The 21433-nt window shown below is 31.7% G+C and overlaps 1 protein-coding gene and 1 pseudogene across 2 annotated transcripts; both read left to right on the forward strand.

Annotated features, from left to right (window-relative positions):
• Positions 1-2288: 2288 nt before the first annotated feature.
• On the forward strand, positions 2289-4625 carry LOC112710620 (U3 small nucleolar RNA-associated protein 18 homolog; annotated as a pseudogene).
• Positions 4626-16528: 11903 nt separating this feature from the next.
• On the forward strand, positions 16529-20488 carry LOC112710621 (probable polygalacturonase). Of its 2 annotated transcripts, none has more exons than XM_025762912.3 (6): positions 16529-17418; positions 17817-18137; positions 18457-18577; positions 18897-19071; positions 19208-19278; positions 19598-20488. In XM_025762912.3, the coding sequence occupies exons 1-6, from the start codon at positions 17401-17403 to the stop codon at positions 20293-20295; spliced, it is 1404 nt and encodes a 467-aa protein (XP_025618697.1). In that variant the 5' UTR covers positions 16529-17400; the 3' UTR covers positions 20296-20488. The 2 variants fall into 2 exon arrangements, with proteins under 2 accessions (XP_025618697.1, XP_072058809.1); XM_072202708.1 differs by having other exon boundaries at positions 16573-17418; positions 18457-18547.
• The last annotated feature ends 945 nt before the right edge of the window (positions 20489-21433 follow it).

Consider the following 21433-nt stretch of genomic DNA (forward strand, 5'->3'; position numbering starts at 1 on the left):
TAGAAATAAGAACAAATATAAACAAGTTGGAGCTAAACTTAAAAAATTTATAAATGCCTCATATTATGACTTAAAAGAATTAAAGCTGTTGAAAAAAAAAATGGAGAATGAAGTTGAAAAATTAAAAAGACATTTAGAAACAACAGAAAGTGTAGAAATAAAAGAAGTTTTGGAGGATTTGAAAAATTATATTAAAGAAAAAGACAAACAGATAAAAAATTTTATATACAATAATCAATGCAAAAAAAAAACATTATAAACTAAAACAAGATTGAAAAACTATAAAAATGAAATCAGAATTAGTAATAGTAGAAATGCTCAGTACTTTTGATTATGAAATTACAAATTATAAAGTACCACCAACCAAATCTATACAAATTATAAACTTATTCGAAGCAAAATATGAAGAGTTAATTTTTAAAAATTGGTAACAATTGGTATCAGAGCCAAGTTAACAATCAAGGATAACACTTTTTCTTTAAGCAACACTTTTAGTGATACACTTTTAAATCAATAAAAAACAAAAATCTGTAAATCTGTACCAAAATACATCTGTACACTAGATGGACCCATATTATTATTATTATTATTATTATTATTATTATTATTATTATTATTATTATTATAATCAGCATCACAACCCATATAATTTTTTTTGTCAAACGAAACATCATGCAATACAGCAATAGTCCACCTGAAATGAGAAGGGAATGTCCATACCCATCAATAACAAAAAAAGACAAAAATATTAACTCCCTTACCAATTTGTTCAAAATTAGTTTACTTTATGCAATAATTATTTAATTAATTAAAGTAAAGAACCGACAAAATTCTGTACTTTATGTTGTTACATCAACTTTTTATCTATACATGCACATATAGCAGGACCACGCGTCTCGCATAGCTACCCGTCAGCTCTTTTCAGCAGGTGCTAAAAAATAATTATTTCAGCACCATACTATTAGCCAAGTTTTTTTTCCCCTCTAACTGTTCTTATCTGAGTCAGGCAGGTACTATGCAAGGCCACCTATAAGTACGGCCATTCTTTTTTTATTTTCAAACTTTGGACTTTTCGCAACCTTTTCTCTTTCTTTATTTAAAAGTCTTTTATATAATAACATTTCTTACAATCAATAAGAAAATTCGGAGTTAATTATTTTTGTTAATTTATCTGGTTTTTGATAATTTTTTTAAGTTAAATTTTTTAAAATAATTTTATTGATTGTTGATGGTAATTATTAATTCTGAGTTAATTAGTTATTTTTTGAGTTAATTTTTTCGCTGTTCATTATTGTTAACAAAGCTAGATTATTATTGTTGTTTTGTTCTGATCTCTGGTTAATTATTGTTGATTATTGGTAATTTTCTGAGTTATTTTTTTTTAATTTTGAGTTAATTTACTAGTTGTTGGCTTGTTGCCTAGTGAAATTAGTTAAACTTAAAAAAAACTTGCTTGTTATATTGATTCTGATTTCTGAGTTTTGTTTTGTTATACTGATTCTGATTTGAGTTGTTGGTTCCTGATTTTTTCTAATTCTTTTAATTTTGAGTTATTAATGGTATTTTGTTGGGAATGAATGTGTCAATATGCAATTGAGATATTTGTGCTCTTCAACTGAATTTATCTCTGATTTGATATTGGAAGAAGAGTTTTCAATAGATGATCTTATTATGAATGAATGATCTTGTTTTCAATTGAAGATAAGTGTGTGTTCAATTGTTCAAGCCCATCGTTGGTCCAAACCCTAGAACAGAACTTTGCTATGAATAAATTATCTTATTTTCAATGGATGCTGATTGCTTGTGTGATTTGTTTGTTATAGAAAATACAAAAGGCTCTTTTGCAATTTGATATCCATTCAAAATCTGCTTTTAAGTTTTTATTTTTTATTTTGAATGCTATATAGAATATTTTTCATTCTGGATTATGTAATTTTAGATTTTTGAATGTTACATCAAATTTTGTAATATGAATTATCTTTATGATGGGAACAATGAAATACTTAATGATGATTATGGTTACTAATGAATAGTGTCTTTATTTAGTTGAAAACCTGTTTAATTTTTTAATGCAATATTTAATTTTTGATTATATATTGATTTTTTTAATAATTTTACTGTATATTTAATTAAACCGATTCGACTACAGTTCAACCTCAATTAAACCATTAAACCATTAAACCAGTTACTTGACCGATTCAATGACCAATCCAGTTCTCGCAACCTTGGTAATTATTCAACAGATGAAGTTAGTAAAGAGCAAATTAGAGATTGTTATGCTTAATTTGTCATTTTAGATTTATATGCATTTGTTTGTGCACTGTGCATCAGAGCCAAAGTGCTCTATTCCATGCTTTTAGAATTCGAATGACATGAAACAAACTTGGCAGTTGGTGTTATTGAATTCCGAAGCACAATTGATTGAGGTTGTTAGGGAACCCGCATTCTTAGCACTTTAGGCAGTGCACTTACGTGGTCCCGCTCCCTTCTCATGTCCGAAAAGCTAATTTTATTGTATGTTGTATGTTTCTTAATTTTCACAGTACTCTTATGATTTCATAATCCTATAAGCGCTGACATTGTTATTTGATGATGTATGTGTATTAAGTTGTTTGATTTCAATTCTATCATTTAGAGTTGTGGTTTGTTGCTCATTATTTTTTGCCATCTTGGAACCTTCATGATCCTTGCATGAAATCGGATGTTTGTTAAATTGATTGCACCAACAGTTTTACCTCATTTATGTTGCAGAGTTGCTTGTGAGATATGAGTCTGATATCTCAAAATGCTCGCACTAAAGCTAAGAAGACCCAAAGGGAGGAGGACATCAAAGAACCTCTCAATGATGAAGAGGTTGAGGATGGGAAAGATTCTGATGATGAAGCTCTGAAGGCAAAGAAGAGGAAGCGACAACAGTCAGAAATGCAACAAGTGAGAGAAATGAAAAAGCTGGAAAGCTTTTTGTTTGGCTCTCTGTTGAATTTGGAAAGGATGATAATGAAGTAGAAATTGGGGATAAAAAGAGCTCGGATTTGTTTTTTACTGACCGTTCTGCAAATAATGTGCTTTCTGTTTATGAGGAAGATGCTGACATTTCAGAGGAAAGTGATGATGATAGGGCTGCCGTGCAGAGAAAACCTGTGTGGGTGGATGATGAAGAAGAAAAGGCCACTATTAACATAGCAAATGTTAACAGGTTAAGGAAGTTGAGGAAGGAAGAGGATGAGGATTTGATTTCTGGTTCAGAGTATGTGTCAAGATTGAGGGCTCACCTCTGATTGGGCACAGATTGATTCGAGGTCCAAAATAGATAGATCTTCTGATGATGAGTCAGATGAAGAAAATGAAGCTGCATTAAACCAAGGTAACAAGGATGTGGATGATATTCTGAGAACAAATGAAGATCTGGTTGTGAAGAGTAGCTCGAAACTACTGCCCGGACATGTTGAATACTCAAAGCTAGTTGATGCTAATATACAGGATCCATCTAATGGCCCAATAAATTCTGTTCAGTTCCATAGAAATGCTCAGCTCCTTCTTGCTACAGGATTGGACAGAAAGCTTAGATTTTTTCAAATTGATGGCAAACGTAACACCAAGATTCAAAGCATCTTCCTTGAAGATTGCCCCATTCGGAAAGCTGCTTTCTTGCCAGATGGATCTCAGGTTATCTTATCGGGAAGACGAAAGTTTTTCTATAGTTTTGATTTGGTTAAGGCTAAGGTTGATAAAGTAGGTCCTTTAGTTGGTAGGGAAGAGAAAAGTTTGGAAATTTTCGAGGTCTCGCCTGATTCTAAATTAGTAGTAGCTTTTGTGGGTAATGAGGGTTACATTTTATTAGTTTCGACAAAAACAAAGCAATTGGTTAGTACCTTAAAGATGAATGGAACAGTTCGATCCTTAGCTTTTGCAGAAGATGGACAGCAGTTGTTGAGCGGTGGCGGTGATGGCCAGGTTTACCACAATGACTTGCATGCATAAAGGCGTAGATGAAGGCTGCATAAACAGCACAGCTCTTAGTACTTCTCCAGGTGGAAAACTTTTCGCAGCTGGTTCAGACTGCGGAATTGTGAATATTTACAATAGAGAGGAATTCCTCGGGGGCAAGAGGAAGCCTATCAAGACCATTTAGAATTTGACCACTAAAGTAGATTTTATGAAATTCAATCACGACTCTCAAATATTAGCAATCTGTTCAGGCATGAAAAAGAGCAGTTTGAAATTGATATACTGTGTTTTCCAACTGGCCGCCTCCGAATGCAAGCCTGAGTTACCCCCGCTGTCTTGATTTTAGTCCAGGTGGTGGTTTCATGGCTGTAGGAAACTCTGCAGGAAAGGTGTTATTGTACAAGTTGCACCATTACCAGCATGCATAAAATCAAATTTGGAAGCTCTCTCAAGGTTTTAGAGTAAATTTTTGTATTGTTATTTGTTGTCCAGGCAGGTTTCTGAACTCAGGTTATTGTTGCATTTTTGTCATAAACTAATGAAGCATCATATGTGTTTGTATGCAAGCTATAGAAGGAGAAAACTAGCTTCAAGTCTTTTATTGATTGTTTGACATTAGCTATATTAACTACATTGCTTTATCAATGTTATAGATACCTAGATGAGCTGTTATGTTATATCTGTACACAATCTGGGTTAAATTGATATTACTAAATGCCACTTCTTGGCACTTCGGGTACTGAAAGCAAGGTAATAGCCAATAACTAATAAATAAAAAGGTGAGTGCTACCAAGGCACATAGATGAAATATTTTGATTATTTTCATATAGACGTTGTTGCCACTGCTCCTTTATCTTTTCTTTCTTCTTTTTTTTTGGGGGGATCTAGGGTGATGCCACTGCTCTCTTGAAAAATTTTGTAGTGCGTCTCTACAAGTGTTTTGTTTTTTGGTACTCAATTATTTTATTTTTTATGAGGAACCAAAATTTGAAATATGGGAACTTTTTCATTTGGAGATGTATTGGACTGGACTATATCTGTGATCTTAGACTGAATTGGACTATGTACTAATTAATTATCCATTGGGCTTGCTAGTCTCAAGATATGCTTCTAATAAAAGTTTACGTACATTCCTCTTGATTTTAAAATTATACTTTTGATCAGAATTAAAAAAGGGAACAATTCTAGCTAAGTTGGGTTGGTTTAATGGTTAACTCTCTAGTCTATTTAAACAAGTGTCGGAAATTTGAATGATGCTCTTTTTTTTATATTAGCCTTTGATTTTTATCTAATAAAATCTAATGGTCTATATAAGTGTGACTCATTTAATAAGCTCATAATTGTTGAGCTCATTTTAAACATACCTAATTTAAAGTCTAATTGATTTATTTATGTAACCTGTCTTTTTTAATTATATTATTATTATAAAATTTAAATATTAAACTTTAAATTCTAATTTCCAATTTAAATTTTGAAAACTTTAAACTTAGTTTTTAAAATTAGAGGATTAAAAAGTATTACTAGCTAATTAATAACAAAAAATAATAAATTTTATTTACCTTCTAATATTTCTCAACATATGTAAACTACTAAAAGATAAAAAAAAAGTTTATCAGATCTTTTTAATTAATGAGTACTCATTAATCTTTTTAATTAATAACTACAGTTCATATCTTGTGGCCCACTATTTAAGTAAATCTCAAAATAAGTAAAGCCTAATTAACATATATTGGTTGGATCGATACATATGAGGTCGGGTGCAACGACGCTATCCTAGCCCTACCTGCCCGAATCAGTCTCCTACAATCTTTTTCATTTATCTAAAAAGGAGATCTCAATAACTTTCCTATCAAAAGGGAGTAACCAACCTACCACCAAAGTTGAGATTATTTAAAAGGTGGTTATTGACTCTACATCTACACTTATAAATATCCTGATACTTTCAGGTATACTTTGAATTTAATCTACTAAAAATTTGCCTAAAATCCATGCTAACTTAAGTATTGGAATCCTTTGCAGGTACCACCCCCACCATCACCAAGATGTCAGATGGTGGCATCCTAGCAGCAAGAGACGCCAGACAAATAATCCAAAGGCATTTAGATTTCACGTCCAAACACAAAGCAACACAGGTTCAAGTAACTCTCGGAATATTGGTGTTGCCGGGGACATGAAAATCTACATCTAATCATGGCGGACGATCGTCATGAAGATGGACACATGGCATCTGAGTTCGAGCCAAAACATCACAACAACAATCGTGTAATAGTGATACATCCACAGCAAGAAAGAGCGGACAATTTTAATGGGGATGGAACTTCATGAAACCCTCAACCTAAAAGAATAAACTTATAAATTCAACCACCTGAGGACATTGTAAACCAAAATCCTGCAGAATTTATGGGATTGGTATACGGACACCATGGACGATTGGAGTAGCTTAAGATGGAATTAGAGCAATAACGAGAATCAGAATGAGCTCTAAAAAGGGAAGCACGACAATAGAGGGATCTAGAAGAAAAACTCAAAAAACTGAAAACCGTTCTTCGAGGTCGGAGAACCCATGTAGATCGGAAAGAAATCCCTTTTATAGGTGAAGATCCATTCACAGAAGAGATCATGCAGGTTAGGGTTCCCAAAAACTTTAAAAGTTCCGACATGAACCTCTATGCTAGAACGACTGACCCGATACACCATCTAAGTAACTTTAAAAGCCAAATGTACTTGGCCAATGCGTCGGATGCAATTCGTTGCAAAGTTTTTTTGACGAAGTTAACAAAGACAGCAATGAAGTGGTTTGATAGTCTACCACCCAAGTCTGTAACTTGCTTTGACGACCTTGCAACAAGTTTTCATACCCGATTCTCCATCCAAAAAGACAAGGTCAAACAAGCTCCAAGCCTCCTAGAGATCAAGTGTAAGAGTAAAAAATTTTAACAAGTTAATTATGTAATTAAAATCGAGTGAAGAGTGCCTAAACTGTCCGATTTGAGTTAAAATTTGAACTCAAAAAAACAATTGGAGTGTAAGAACATAATTAATTATAAAAAAATGCGTACCGACATCATAATTAACTGTACATGTATAGATCTGTCTAGTAGTGCGTATCAAAAAAATAGAAATATAAAAATGACAAGAAAATATTTAGAATACGAACTAGAATACATATCTTTAAATAAAAAATATTAAAATCATTAAAATTATGACCCACTAGTGTACATATGAGATAATAATTTGAAAAATACAATAAGACACATAGTTTAAAATTTGGTAATATTAATTGTAAAAATTTATTAATGATGAACATCATATGTATAAAATTATGAATGTTATGTGTATAAACGTATGAATATTATGAGTAAATTTGTCAATTAAATAAATTAATTTAAGTATTTAATATTTTTTAAATCTAATTATGATAAAATTTGAAAATATTTGTGTTAAAAAATCAGAATAAATTATTATTCCACTTTGAAAACATAAAACAAATATTATGTAAGTGAGATAATAAATTAGTGGTTATAAAAAAAATAATTAAAATTAATGACAATTAAAATTTAAATTACTCCAATGGTCCAATCTCTACAATATTGCGTAGGTGCAGTAAAAGAATTAAGAAAAAATAAATTAGTGGTTACGAAGAAAAGTTAATTAACATTAATAATATTTAAAGTATGTTATTATCATTAATCTTCAATATAATAATATATATACAAATTAAATTATAAAATGTTTCATTAATATATGATATATTATATCCTATTAGAGATATAATGTAATAAGTTAAGTGATAAGAGAGTGACATAAAAAATTAAAATATAAATAAGTTATATAAATAAAATAAAATTAAAATTTTTTTGATTAATTATGAATTATTTTAGTTCCAAACTTTTTTCTTTCCTAAAACCTATCTTAATTAGTTCCTTGGGTATCAAAGAGTTGTAACAAGGAGATTCTAAAATCTCATCAATTGGAGAAAGCTTATACACATAGTCCCATCATCATCTTTTCTTGTTCAATTTTTTTGAGAATTTCTAAATTCATTGTGCCACCTAGGGACAAATGTTTGTATAATCTAAGGACTATAACCTTTTCTAAATTAATAATTTTACGTGTAAAGTTTATTATTTTTATGTTTTACACTCTTTAATTTTATTTTTTGGCCTCTTATCTAATTATGTTTTTTATATCGGTCCCTTCCAAACAAAAATTTTAACTTTATTCCTGGTGCCATCCAATCAGAGAACTTTACTATTGGACATAAACCCTAATTCTACTATATTCCACCGCCTCAAACTTGCAATTGAAGATAATTATGACATCTCCATTTTTTAGTAGCATTTATTTATCTCCAACAACCTTCAATTGCGCGGGAATTAGGATTCTGTACTCATTTTCAATTTCGGCGTCAAACATTACTCAACCTTAATTCTTGACATTCACAACCAAAAAATTACTTATTACAAATAGATTTACAGATAAATTTAGTCTTTTTTACCGACAGATTTTTTGTTACTGACGGATTTTATCCCTCTATAAAAATTTTGTCGAAAATTACTTATTGACAGATTTTTTCTGTCGGTAATTTACGGACAGATTTTTTTCCGTTACTGACATAATTTTTCTCGATAATAATCCCCATTTTCCTAAAAAATTGTCAGATTTTTTTATAATTTTTTACGGTAATTTATCGACAGATTTTTTTCGTTACCGACAAAATTTTCTTTAGTAATCAACTAATCATCATTTCAGTTTCGTTTAAATCGTCACATTCAGCACACTTCCTTCGATGGTTCCCAAGCCACGATTTGACTTTTCCAATTCGAAGTCGCCACCAACTATGATAGATAGTGCTAATGTGAATTTGAGAACTTTAATTTCAAAAAGGTAAAATGTAAGTCAAAAGAGAATGTGATATCAAAAAATAACATTATCACTTAATAAAATTAATATGATCCTTCCTCTTAAATAAAATTTATTATGACCCTCATTAATAATTTTAGTATATTTTCTCCTTCTTTTTAATTAACCTTTATTAGTAGTCTTTATTACTCCTAATTCTCTCTTTTTTAATTCTTTAAAAATATTATTTGGTCTTTCCAAAATTAGACTTATCAATAAGTTTTTCAAACTATACAAAATTGATTGAAAGCATAAGGACTATTTGACTAAAAGTTTTATAATTATATGAATTCAATTGAAACCCACGGTGGCGATTGCAGCAACAGAGGTAAACGGATCAGGACCGATGCCAGTATTGAAATAAATTAGATACCGCAACGCGAGAAAGAGACCGTGGGGAAGATTCACCGTCGAAATTAGAGACCCGTTAAAGAAAGCAAGGGTTTGGCTCGGAACCTTTGGTTCGGCGTTGCCCTTCTCATGTGCCTCATCTAGTATTGTGGTTTCAACATGATGACCATCCCCATTGGTTGCATTGGCTTCAACACCGTTGAACTTTTTGGGAAGCTTTCTTTCAAGTTCCTGAACAGCTTCGAACTCTTCGGACTCATCCTCTTCAAATCTTTTAGGAAGTTCAATAGGATTTTGAACAGCTTTCGCATCATGCTTTGCAGTGTCAGCATTTGGAGGCTCTTGTGCCACAGGCCATTGAGCAGCCTCCAACTCCTCGTACTGGGAAACTATCTACTGCAGCTCATCATTAAGATACAAAGCCTCAAAAAGTGTCTCTTCATCATCTGTGGTGTTTTCCGCAATTTCCTTCATGATAGAGAGTGAGTGCTTGCACTTGTCCAACAAACTGAGAGTTAAATCTTCATGCGAAGAAACAATAAAATTGTAAATTCTATCAAGAAAATATTATCCCGCAAACTGAATTACATGGGGAAAACACATCATTTTCTATCTACAATATATCTCCATTTGATCTATGCCCTTGCATTTAAAAGCAAGTAAGTGAATCGGAATTTCGATCTTCACAAATATATAGAACATACAAAATCTCCATGATGTAGTGAACAAAACACCAATTTATTATACTAGATAGGAATTAGACCTTCAAGATTTTGGGCTCTGCCTCAAAATTTATTATGCTAGATAGCAATTTAAGACTGTTTTGTGCAACTACAAGAAGCTCTTTCTTCTCTTTAGCTGACATGTGTTGGAGACCGAAAGAAAAAGCCAAGTCATCCATAGAAACTTGTCCAGCTTCGGGAACAGGATAGCTTGAAAGAGGGTCTAATCCTTGTTGTTGAAGATAAGACCCTAAATTGTGAGGAACACCGGGCGAACTTCCTCCTCCTACATCAACTGGTTCAGCCCTTTCTTGCAAACTCTGCCATCAACCACAGAAAAATCAGAACTCAGTTAAACCCTAAATTAAGAATGTAAAGCGCTCCAAAATTAAGCACTTCATCTTCCCATGGCAAATTCAATTCTGACATTCAATCATATATAACGATGCAAAACAAGGAAAGGAGGGGCAACGTAGGTGATGGTGGAAGAGGGAGTCAGGGAGAAATATGTCCTGTTTTGAAACGACATCGTTTTAGGGCGAGAGGACTAATATATCCTGTTTTGAAAAGCTACACGTTTTGGTGTGAGAGGACTAATATGTCCTGTTTTATAAAGTTACATGCCACGTGTGCTCCCGTAACGGCCAGATCAGTGCCACGGGAGCCACGTCAGTGTTTTCCGTTGAGCCCAACGGAGTCACTTTAACGGAGGGATAAATTTGTCCGCATTTTGAAAGGGTCAGGGACATAAATGTATTTTTCAATCCTCAAAGACGAAAATGTCCACAAAAAAAGATCAATTACAGATTTATCCTTTACTCAAAAATTAATATTTGAGAACAGTTAAAAATTTTCAGAGTATTTTAAACCGAAATAAATTCTAGAATAAAATCTCAAATTGGTATTTAAATTTGTTTTGAGTAATTACTCGATACTTTTTTCGTTAATGTTAGTTTTTAAATTTTTGAATAGAGACAAAGGAATCTCTAAACTTAGACTAAATAACAAAATATTTTTTAATTATTAAATCACACTTCTAAATTTGTTACCTATAAAATTATTTTCAAAATATTTTAAAATGTCATAAAAATAATAAAAAAATGCATTTATAACTATAAGTAACAAATACTTATGTATTTGGCTGCTTGAGTATTTGATCCGAAATTTTATAGGTATGTTTGAATAATTATTTAAAACATATATGCAAAAACGACACCAAAATTTGAATTTGAATTTTTCCTTTTTTTACAATAAAAATTGTAAAAATTATTTAAAATTGTCAAATTTTAAAAATAAAATATTTTATTTTTAATTCATTTTAAAAAAATGTTATATTAAAATCTAATTTTTAAAATCTTTTTAATAATATATATTTAAAGTTAAAGTACTATTATTAGTAATTTAATAATTCAAAATATTTTTAATAATTTACTCCAAAATTTATAAAAGATAGAGAAACAATCGTACGAACTACCAAAACCTAAAAAAACACCAGCATCTCTTACAATTTGAAAAATAAAAAAATAAAATAAAAATCAAAAGGGACTATTTTTGAGAGCTTGTTTGAGTGATTTTTTATGAAATTTTTTTTAAGTATTTTTTTAAATTATTTTAAAAAATAAAAAATAATTTATATTGAGATTTTTAATATAAATTCTTTTATCTAACAATTATATTTAGATACAATAATATAAAAAATTCTTTTATTTATTTATTATGTTAAAACATTTTTTTAAGAAAAAAAGATCATTTAAAAAAAACATGTAAATTGTAATTTTTAAACAATTATTTTTTAAATTTTTTAATATTTTTATTTTTACTATTAAAATTTTATTAAATATACTAAAAAATAAAAATTATTTTTTTATTAAAAAAATATTTTTCTAACAACTTGAAATCGGTTTGATTGGCTTTTAAAAAAATATTTTTTATTTTTTTAAAATTTTTTTAGTAGATAAAAACTATTTCAAATTTAGATAGAATTTTTAAAAAAGAGTTTTAAAATATTAAAAATATTTTTTATTTTATTTTTTGTAAGTAAGATATTGTTAGTTTTTAAAAAAAAAATAATTTTTTTAATAAAATATTTTTTAAGGGAGAATTAAAAATAAGGACCACTAATATAAGTGATGAGCCAAAAACTTGATACACTCGAATATTGGCAAGTACACCAAATTACTTCAAGTAATACCACAGTAAGTGAACATTGTTTCTACGAGGATTAAAGGATTGAGTCAAGCAACTTTTAGTTAAATCTTCTAATTAGATCAATCAAACTTTAACAAGAGGATTTGAATCTTGAAATAGTGAGGAACAGTGAAGGAGAGTGTTTGATTATGAATGAGAGTGTGCTTACGAATTTTAAAAAGTAATCAATGAAAGAGATGTTAAAGGCTTCGAAGATGTTTAACTTTTAAAAAAAGTAATGCTTATGTTTTCTTACTTTGACTCATGCAAAGACACTTTCATAACAAATCATATATAACTAAATTCAAATTCATTGTCAATTTAATTTCTCTTAACTTATTTAATCGTCAATTCCTTTGTCAATTAATTAAGAAAAGATGTTAAGTATGTGTTTAATTTAAAGTTGCACAACTTTTAAAATACTATTCCTAGTCAAGTTAAAAATTATGAGAAAGAGTTTCAAAGTAATTCCGATATTAAATTTCAAAGTAATAATAGAATCCAAAGTAGAATTAGAATATTTTTCAATATCTCTAACCATTAAAGATGAAGAATGAGTCTCAATCTTGAAAAAGTATTAATACATTAATTAAAATAAAAAAACACTTACATTACCAATCTATAAAATCAAATAGAGCTTCTAACCCTGAACAAGAGATGTTTAGTTACTCATGATAAAAAAAAAATAACCTAAAACTAATGAGGTGCTAGATGAATGCAATTATGATTCGATGATCTCCTGTATAGACCTTACGTTCACTTATTTATATTCTACTTTTAATTTAGAATTTAAATTCAAAAACTAAATCCAAGCTTATCTTTTAAAAAATAAGATAGATAAAAACAACAATTCAAATTTAATCTAAAACTAATTCTTAACAACCAAATCTTATATTTCTATAAGAAGTTAATGCTAACTAATTATTTAAATTTTGAATCTTTCGGTTGAATTTAGAGCTTTCTGAAAATGGATCATGGGCTCACACTAGACTTGCATGATTGGCGTTTAACTTGAAAAATTTTAAACCACTCAAAATAACAAATTCATTTGAGGTTCCATGACTTGGCGTTGGATATTAGGGTCATTTTGGACCCCTGAAAGTGCAGGATTAATAGGCACTAGGCTTGAGACTCCTCAAGTTGGGCGTTGGCCCTTTGTGCTTTGTCGAAGGCGCTAGGCTTGGTTTTTCTGGAGTTGGGCGCCCAACTTGGGTGCTGAGCTTGGAAGTCAGGGCGCCGGGCTTAGAGTAGGGATGTCAAGGGGCGGGGGATGCCTCCCTACTCCCTATCCCCGCCCCCAGATTTACTCCCTGTCCCCGCCCTCATTCCCCATCGTGGGAGAATATTGCTCCCCATCCCAATTTCCCACAAGGCTCTATTCTCCGCGGGGACCCCATTCCCCATCTATCTGATAGTTCTAACTAATTATTAATTTTCATATGAATAGAGGTGTAAGTATCCATTCTATAAAAAAATAACAAGATTTTAAACAAAAAATCTAAATGACAAGATGGTGACTTCTTTCGAAATGACGCAGTGGAGAAACGCAACAGCAAGCCAGATGATAGAGAAGTGGACAAGGTGGGAGACGCGACAACAGAGAGGAGAATGGACACGACGACAAAGTTACAGAAAGGAACGCCGCAAATAGAGAGCACGACGCGGTGAGGATCATGGCACAGTGATGCGGTGACGATGTGTGTGTTTGTGAAATAACTAAAAAACATATATGAGAAATAAACTGTTAAGGACAATTCAGTAAATTTATGAACTTCGGGGATTAGTGGGGATGGGGCGGGGATCCCCACTCGGGTCCCCGCGCCTGCCTTGGGGAAATTTTGTCCTCCTTCCCCATCCCCACGAAAAAAATTCTCCACAGTCGGATTCCCATTCGGGGCAGTCCCCGCAGAGATCCCCACGTCTCGGGGAGTTTTGCCATCCCTAGCTTAGAGTCTTGGAGTTGGGTGCTAAACTTGCTCTATATTAGCGATGAGCTTGAGTCCTTGAAGCCTAGCGCTAGCTCTCTTGAGAGTGTACTTATATTTTTTTTTGTTTTAATTCTTTTATCCTGATCACTTTGAAAACAAATTCTAAAAATACAATAATTTTAAAATAACTTTAAACATATGATTAGTTATAAAAATGTCACTAAAAACAAAAATTTTGAATTAAACCTAAGAAAATTATTTAAAAAAATATCTAAAAGTCACTAAAGATACCTAGACATAAATAGGTTGATTAAAAAAAAGACCAAATATATTAAAATTATTAATAAAGACCATAGTAAATTTTATTTAAAGAGAAAGACCATGTTATTTTCAGTAGGTGATAATGTTATTTCTCAATATCACATTTTCTTCTGATCTATATTTTATCTTTTCAAAATTAAAGTTCTCAAATTCACAGTAACACTACATCATAGTTGACAGCAATTTCGAGTTGAAAAAGTTATACAATAGCTTGGGAACTATTGAAAATTGTGTGTCTTTAAGGAAAGGAATGTGAAGAATTAGAGTTGAGTAACGTCCAATGTCAAAATTGAAGATGAGTGCAAAATCATAATTTTTGCGCAATCAAAGGCTGTTGGAGATAAATAAATGTTACTGAAAAATGAGAATGTCAAAATGATCTTCAATTACAAGTTTGAGATGATAAAGTGTAGAAAAATTAAAGTTGATGTATAATGCTAAAATTTTGTAATTGGGTGATACACTGATACTATGAACACTATGGTTAGAAATTTTTGAGAAAATTAAATAAAAAAGATGATGATGGGATAATGATGATGAGATTATGTATATAAATTTTTCCTAACCAATGGGATTTTAGAATCTCCTTATTGCAGCATTTTGATACCCAGAAAAATAAAATAAGTTTTAGGAGAATCAAATAGCTAGCCTTGGACATAAAAAAATACCATTAAAAGATATTATTATCATCTAATAAATTTCTTTTGGTCTTTATTCTTAAATAAATTTGTTAGATCTTTTATAATAATATTTTTAGTTTAATTGGCCATTCTTATTAAATAATAGAATATTTATCCATTTTCATTCTCAAATAATTTTGAATCAGACACTTTAGTCTCTAAGTAAAATTAATTACTCGATTGGTTCCTAACAATTAACTCCGTCAGTTACTTATGTCCTTTGCTCTGTTAACTCTAATAGAAGACAAAATAGTTCTTAACAACTCTAATAAGGGACAAAATGGTCCCTGACCTCTTCTATTCGGAAACGACACTATTCTCCCCTAATTTTCATCATATCTCGCATAACACTAACAGTTTAACACTGTAACTTCAAGCTACATAATACACACTCTGCAACTTTAATATTCACAAGAAGAAAAATCTTCAACTTGTTCTCAACCAATTCATAGTCAAGAAACTAATGACTATATCTCTCAAGTACTTGTCGTCTTTGATGAATCTTATGAATTTAGATAGCAAATCTGATTTGTTAAGACCCGTCGTTGTTGTCGTCATCTCCCTCCTCCTCTGCCCTATCATCTCCATAACCACATGGTCCACCACTCCAATCACTTCCTTCAACTTCTTCTCTGAATCAATGTTCAGTAATTGCTTCAGTTTTCATATGAGCGGTAACGCGACATTTCTCATTGTACTGATAGCTTGGATGTGAGGTCGAAACTGTCTGCCAATTTGGACTTCGGAAATGAAGGAATGAAGCACTTGTAGTCCATTCCAAATGAGAATTTGCATATGATGTCGAAGGAGAATCTTTTTATGATGTCCTAATGTCTAACAATCTATATTGTTTGTCGGAGAATGGAGAAAGGTGTGCCTTTGGGATAGTTGTAAAACTTGGTCTTGAGGATGTGGTGGACGTTGTCGGGATTGGAGGTGATGTTGTTATCGAAGATGTGTAGGTGAATGCTTCTGGTGGGTTAAGTACGGAGGAGGTGGGTGTATTTACACCATGGCTTGATTTTGAAGCTGAAAAAAAAGAAAGAAAAAGATGAAAAAGAAGACTGTGAAGGTGAATAAAGAGAATATGATTAGGATTATGCGAAATATGATGAAAATTGGGAAAGAACAGTATCATTTTCAAACAAAGGGTCAGGATCATTTTATCCCCTGTTAGAGTTGTTAGAGACTATTTTGTCTTCTGTTAAAATTGATGGAGGCAAGGACCTAAGTGACTGACATAATTAATTGTTAGGACTAATCGAGTAATTAATTTTAATTGAGAACTAAAGTGTCTGGTATGAAATTCTTTAAAGACCAAAATAGGTAAATACTCTAAATAATATACGTTAATAGTCTTTTACGAGATTTTTTAAAATATATTTGAATGTGTTTAAAATTTAATAAAAATAATTCATTTTTTATAAAAATAAATTAATTCAAACTAACATTTTATAATAGCACCGACAGAAACTCTAAAATTAAAAAAAAAAATTAAGAATGAATTTGGGGCTACAATGAGAAAGAGCAAATGATTAGCAACGTGATAGAGCATAGTTATCAATTCAAAACTGAAAAGTCAGGTGACCAGATAGACACGAGTGTTGACAGACGGAACCTTCGAACTGGCAGAAATCTGTTAGTAAAATGAGGATGGGAATTCAAAGTGTGTTTTGTCACAAGAAACACGCACGAGATACATAGTGGACTCAATTGGTGCACCCCTTTCCCATGCAAATCCAAATTCCGGGCAATTCCTCTCTCTCTCTCTCTCTCTCTCTCTCTCTCTCTCCCCCCATTTCTGTTTGTATTGGGAAGTCAGAGCGAGTGTGTTGCCTTCACCACTGGAATCGGTGACAAAGGCTCAATCAAACACCGCCATCTTCCGCTCATGCTTCTCACTTAATAATAGAACACAACTCAACACTCCTTAGAATCATTGAGTTTCGCTCTCTTCAACAACCGTCGCTCTTTCTCTTGCGGCCCTGTGTTCTGTTCCTTCCACACACATTAAAAGAGGGGAACAGAAATGGGAAGTGTTTGGAAGAAGTTATATAGAGAGAGAGACATAGTGAAGGAACGGAGGGTCCTACTGCTTAATTTACTGCTTAATTTTTGAGAGGCACAAACAGTCCCTTGTCAATGATTTTTGCTTGTTAATTGATTGATGCCTCTCTCTCTCTCTCTCTCTCTCTAAATGACCCTTCTTTCTATTCACTATTCCTTCTTCCTTCATAATTTATTCAATAAACATTAAAATTCTTCTTCCTCCTCCTTCGACGGGCACTGGTGGACTGGTGGTTGCTTTGAAGTTTAAAGCTCCGCCCCCTGGTCAGGTTATTGGGCCAAATAAAGGGTCATATGAAGAGACCTTCAGCTGTGAGTTCTCTTTGGTTATTGCTTTCGATTCTAAATGCAAAATTATTATTATGTTAATTTGCTCTGTTTCACCGTACTCGGTGGAGTGAGATCTAAATGCAAAATTATTTTTATTATGTTTATACATAGATCAAGAATAAAAACCAGTTGGATAATCCAATGTGTGCACCTTAGTATAATTTAATTTAATTTGCTTTGCTTCTCTGCTTTTGTTTGTTCAATTTGAAGTACTTGGTCAACATCTTTGGACACTCTTTATAACTCATATCAGTCAATATTATTAAAATTTATGTTGCACAAATATGATACGGATATTGAATAGAAATGTTACATGTAAATCTGATAATTTTATTCATGCATCATAGATGATAAGTAATTGTTAAATGTTTCTCTTGCAGCTGGTGGATGTGTTTCTGGTACTTGCATTGTTTAGTTGCAACTCATGGACAACGCGGAGCAGCTCAGAAAGCTGCAATCCAAATTATGTTGAGGACATTCGACCTCATAGTGTTAGTATTACTGAATTTGGAGCCGTTGGAGATGGAATCACTCTCAACACAAAAGCATTTCAGAATGCCATTTTCTACCTAAATTCTTTCGCAGACAAAGGCGGAGCAAAGCTTTTTGTCCCAGCTGGCCAATGGTTAACCGGAAGTTTTGATCTTATCAGCCACCTAACTTTGTGGTTGGACAAGGATGCAGTAATTCTTGGATCAACGGTAAACCTTCATCGCAAATATTATGATAAAACATAACAAAAAAGAAGCTTATCATATCTGCCAATAGTGCCACTTTTATTACAAATTAACTGTTTACATTTGTTATGCATTTGGTAGCATTTTTTTTTAGAATATGTGCAAGGATAGTTTTCTTCTTTGAGCTTAAGCAATCTGCGGTATAAGTTGTGCTGGAATTTTATGCACTAACGTAACTCCATTAAACCTGATAGCTTATTAATGTGGGATTTGACATTGCAATCTCAATTATAAAATAAACCATGTGAATAAAATGGTGTATCTTGCTTGTTGCTTGTTACAGAACTCTGATGATTGGCCCATTGTGGATTCCCTACCCTCATATGGTCGAGGAAGGGAGTTGCCTGGTGGAAGGCATAAAAGCCTCATTTATGGTAACAATTTGACTGATGTTATCATTACAGGTTGGTAATATTATAAAATGATCGACTAGCTACCGATTTAATGCTAAAAAAACTGAGGCGTTAGCGATTTAGCCTGCGAATAAACTTAATGGGTTATGGTACTCAAAAGATGTAATCTATTTGAGAAATTTCCCCAAAAGTTAACTCAATTTTATCTCTAATAAAGCATTGAATATGTAGGTGTAAACAAATTTGTTAAACAAAGCACACATGTCAAGTACCTGTCAATCTTTCAAGAACTAAATTGGTGGTTTACCCTAAAAGGAACCATCTTCTACATGCATTTTGGTTTACTGATGCAATTGCTATGTTGATGAAGGTAATAATGGAACTATAGATGGTCAAGGGAGTATCTGGTGGAGCAGGTTTCGGAACAAAACATTGGACTATACACGTCCCCATTTGGTTGAATTGATGAATTCATCTGGGATTCTCATTTCAAATTTAACCTTCTTGAATTCACCATTTTGGAATATTCACCCTGTATATTGCAGGTTTGATCCCTTCGTACACGGTTGACTTTATATTTTCTCTCCTAATTTTTGTACTTAACAATTTCCATCACCATCGTTATGAAACTCTGCAAGCTTTTATGATTAGCTGGAAATGAGTCTTTTTTTCTATGAACAGCCATGTTACAGTTCAAAATGTCACAATCCATGCTCCCTCCAGTTCTCCGAATACAGATGGGATAAATCCAGGTGAGAGTTTAACCTTAAGCTAGAAAATGAAACATAAGGTCATTGGTAATTCACAAGCATTCTAGATTGATCTCAAGTTCCTTTTAAATGAAATCTTCATTTAAATAAAAAAGAAGAAGTGATCTAGTCTTAGTCGTAAATCAATGTATTTTTAAAAACGTTTTTCCTCCATTGTTTGCTTGATTGCTCAAATTTTCTCTTAAGTAGAGTAGTTAGATTTTCCATTTTTAAGTAAACCTTTTCTGTATGAACAATTAAGTTGTTCCTACCTCGTTAACAACTTTCATTGAAAAGACTCTGTACCTCTAAATGTTGTCAGATTCTTCAGATGATATATGCATTGAAGATTGTTACATAAGCACCGGCGACGATCTGGTTGCCATCAAAAGTGGTTGGGATGAATATGGAATTTCGTTTGGTCGTCCTAGTACAAACATTGTCATCCGTAGGCTCGTTGGGAAAACAACAAGCGCAGGAATCGCTATTGGAAGTGAGATGTCTGGAGGTGTTTCAGATGTTTTTGCAGAGGATATTTACATTTTTGATTCGCATACAGGGATTGGAATAAAGACTGCTCGCGGAAGGGGTGGTTATGTTCGAAATGTCTATATCTCAAAAATGACATTGGATAATGTAGATATTGCTATTAGGCTCAATGGCTTATACAAAGAACATCCTGATGATGATTACAACCCAGATGCTTTGCCTGTAATAGAAAAGATTACTATCAAGGATGTGATAGGAGAAAATATCAAACGCGCAGGCCTTATACAAGGTATAAAAGGTGACAATTTTGTCAACATTTGCCTATCAAATATCACACTTAGTGTGAGCTCAAAAACTCCATGGAACTGCTCGAACGTTGAAGGATACTCGGATTTGCTTTCGCCTGAAGCTTGTGATCCTCTCGAAGAAAGTATATTCCCGGAGCATGTTTCAGATTGTTACAATCCAGAAAATCCATTAAGGAGTTCAAGCACTAGAAATCAAGGTGCTTCCTGGTTGCTGTCTTGGTAACTTCTTGAATTTGAAGCATTATACTTAGAAAAGTTCACTTGGAAACGAATTTTACTCGACATAAGTTGAGTGAAGTTGCTTGAGCTGTTGCTGTTCTCTATCTGCAGAATGATACCGAAAGATGATTGTTTATTTAACTTGTGTGCAGCAACAAATAAGTGATTGATATATAAATTTGATTGATTTCCTGTCAGGAAGAGCTTCTTGGATTCCATTATAAGACTTCAATAAGCTAACCAGTAAAATCTAAGCAGCCTCGTGCCTTTTTACATTGATTTTAAATTAACATAACTACAACCGGTTTGTTTTTACCAAAACACAAAAATATTTCGGCCTAAACATAGAAAATTGTTTACCTAAACACAATTTCTTTGATGATAAAAACAAATTTTTCAAGAGAAAAAAAAACATAAATCTTTTGATGATATACACAGATTTGTAATAGAAATATAGGAAGAAAATACAAAATTTTATGTTTCTATATTTATTAAAACATAATTTTGTGTGCAATATAGGTAGGATATATATAGGTTGAGTCTTTTTTTTTTTATGAAATTTATGTGTTTTGTAATAAAGAGTTTTTGTATTTTATTATTTTACATGTTTTTTTTTTATTTAGGGACAATTTCTTATAACAAACATTTAGAAAAGCGACAGTGATTTTTAAAGGAAAGTACAAAAATTTGTGAAAAAAAAGCACAGAAATTCTATGTTTTTTTCTATTTCTTTTTTTTACGATAAATACAAAAAAAAATTATAATCAACAAGAAAATTTTAGAAGAGAAAAACTCATAATTTTTGGGTTTTGTGTTTATTAAAACATTATTCTATGTTTCGTTTAGGACATATCAAGTGAGTTATTCTTTTATGAACTTTCTTTATTTGTGTATCAAATATTTTTGTGTTTTTTATTTTAACTATTTCTGTATTTAATTTCACAAATTTCTTCGTTCAATTTTATAAATTTTTATGTTTTTGTTATTAAATTTTGTGTTTTTTTATGTTTTTAATATTAGGAACAAAATGTTTATATACTTATACTATAAACACCTACTTTTTTAGAATAAATAAAGAAACTTAAAAAGAAAACAAAATTGTGAATGAAAACAGAAAAGTTATGCATTTAGGTTTTGTTTGG

Source organism: Arachis hypogaea, chromosome 9 (assembly GCF_003086295.3).
Source record: "Arachis hypogaea cultivar Tifrunner chromosome 9, arahy.Tifrunner.gnm2.J5K5, whole genome shotgun sequence".
In the NCBI taxonomy this organism is placed as follows: domain Eukaryota; kingdom Viridiplantae; phylum Streptophyta; class Magnoliopsida; order Fabales; family Fabaceae; genus Arachis; species Arachis hypogaea.

Bases quoted from the DNA above. Each gene is read 5' to 3' on its own strand.
- LOC112710621 (XM_025762912.3), top strand. The intron at 18,138-18,456 runs GTAAACCTTCAT...TGCTTGTTACAG, and splicing joins CAGTAATTCTTGGATCAACG to AACTCTGATGATTGGCCCAT. The intron at 18,578-18,896 runs GTTGGTAATATT...ATGTTGATGAAG, and splicing joins GACTGATGTTATCATTACAG to GTAATAATGGAACTATAGAT.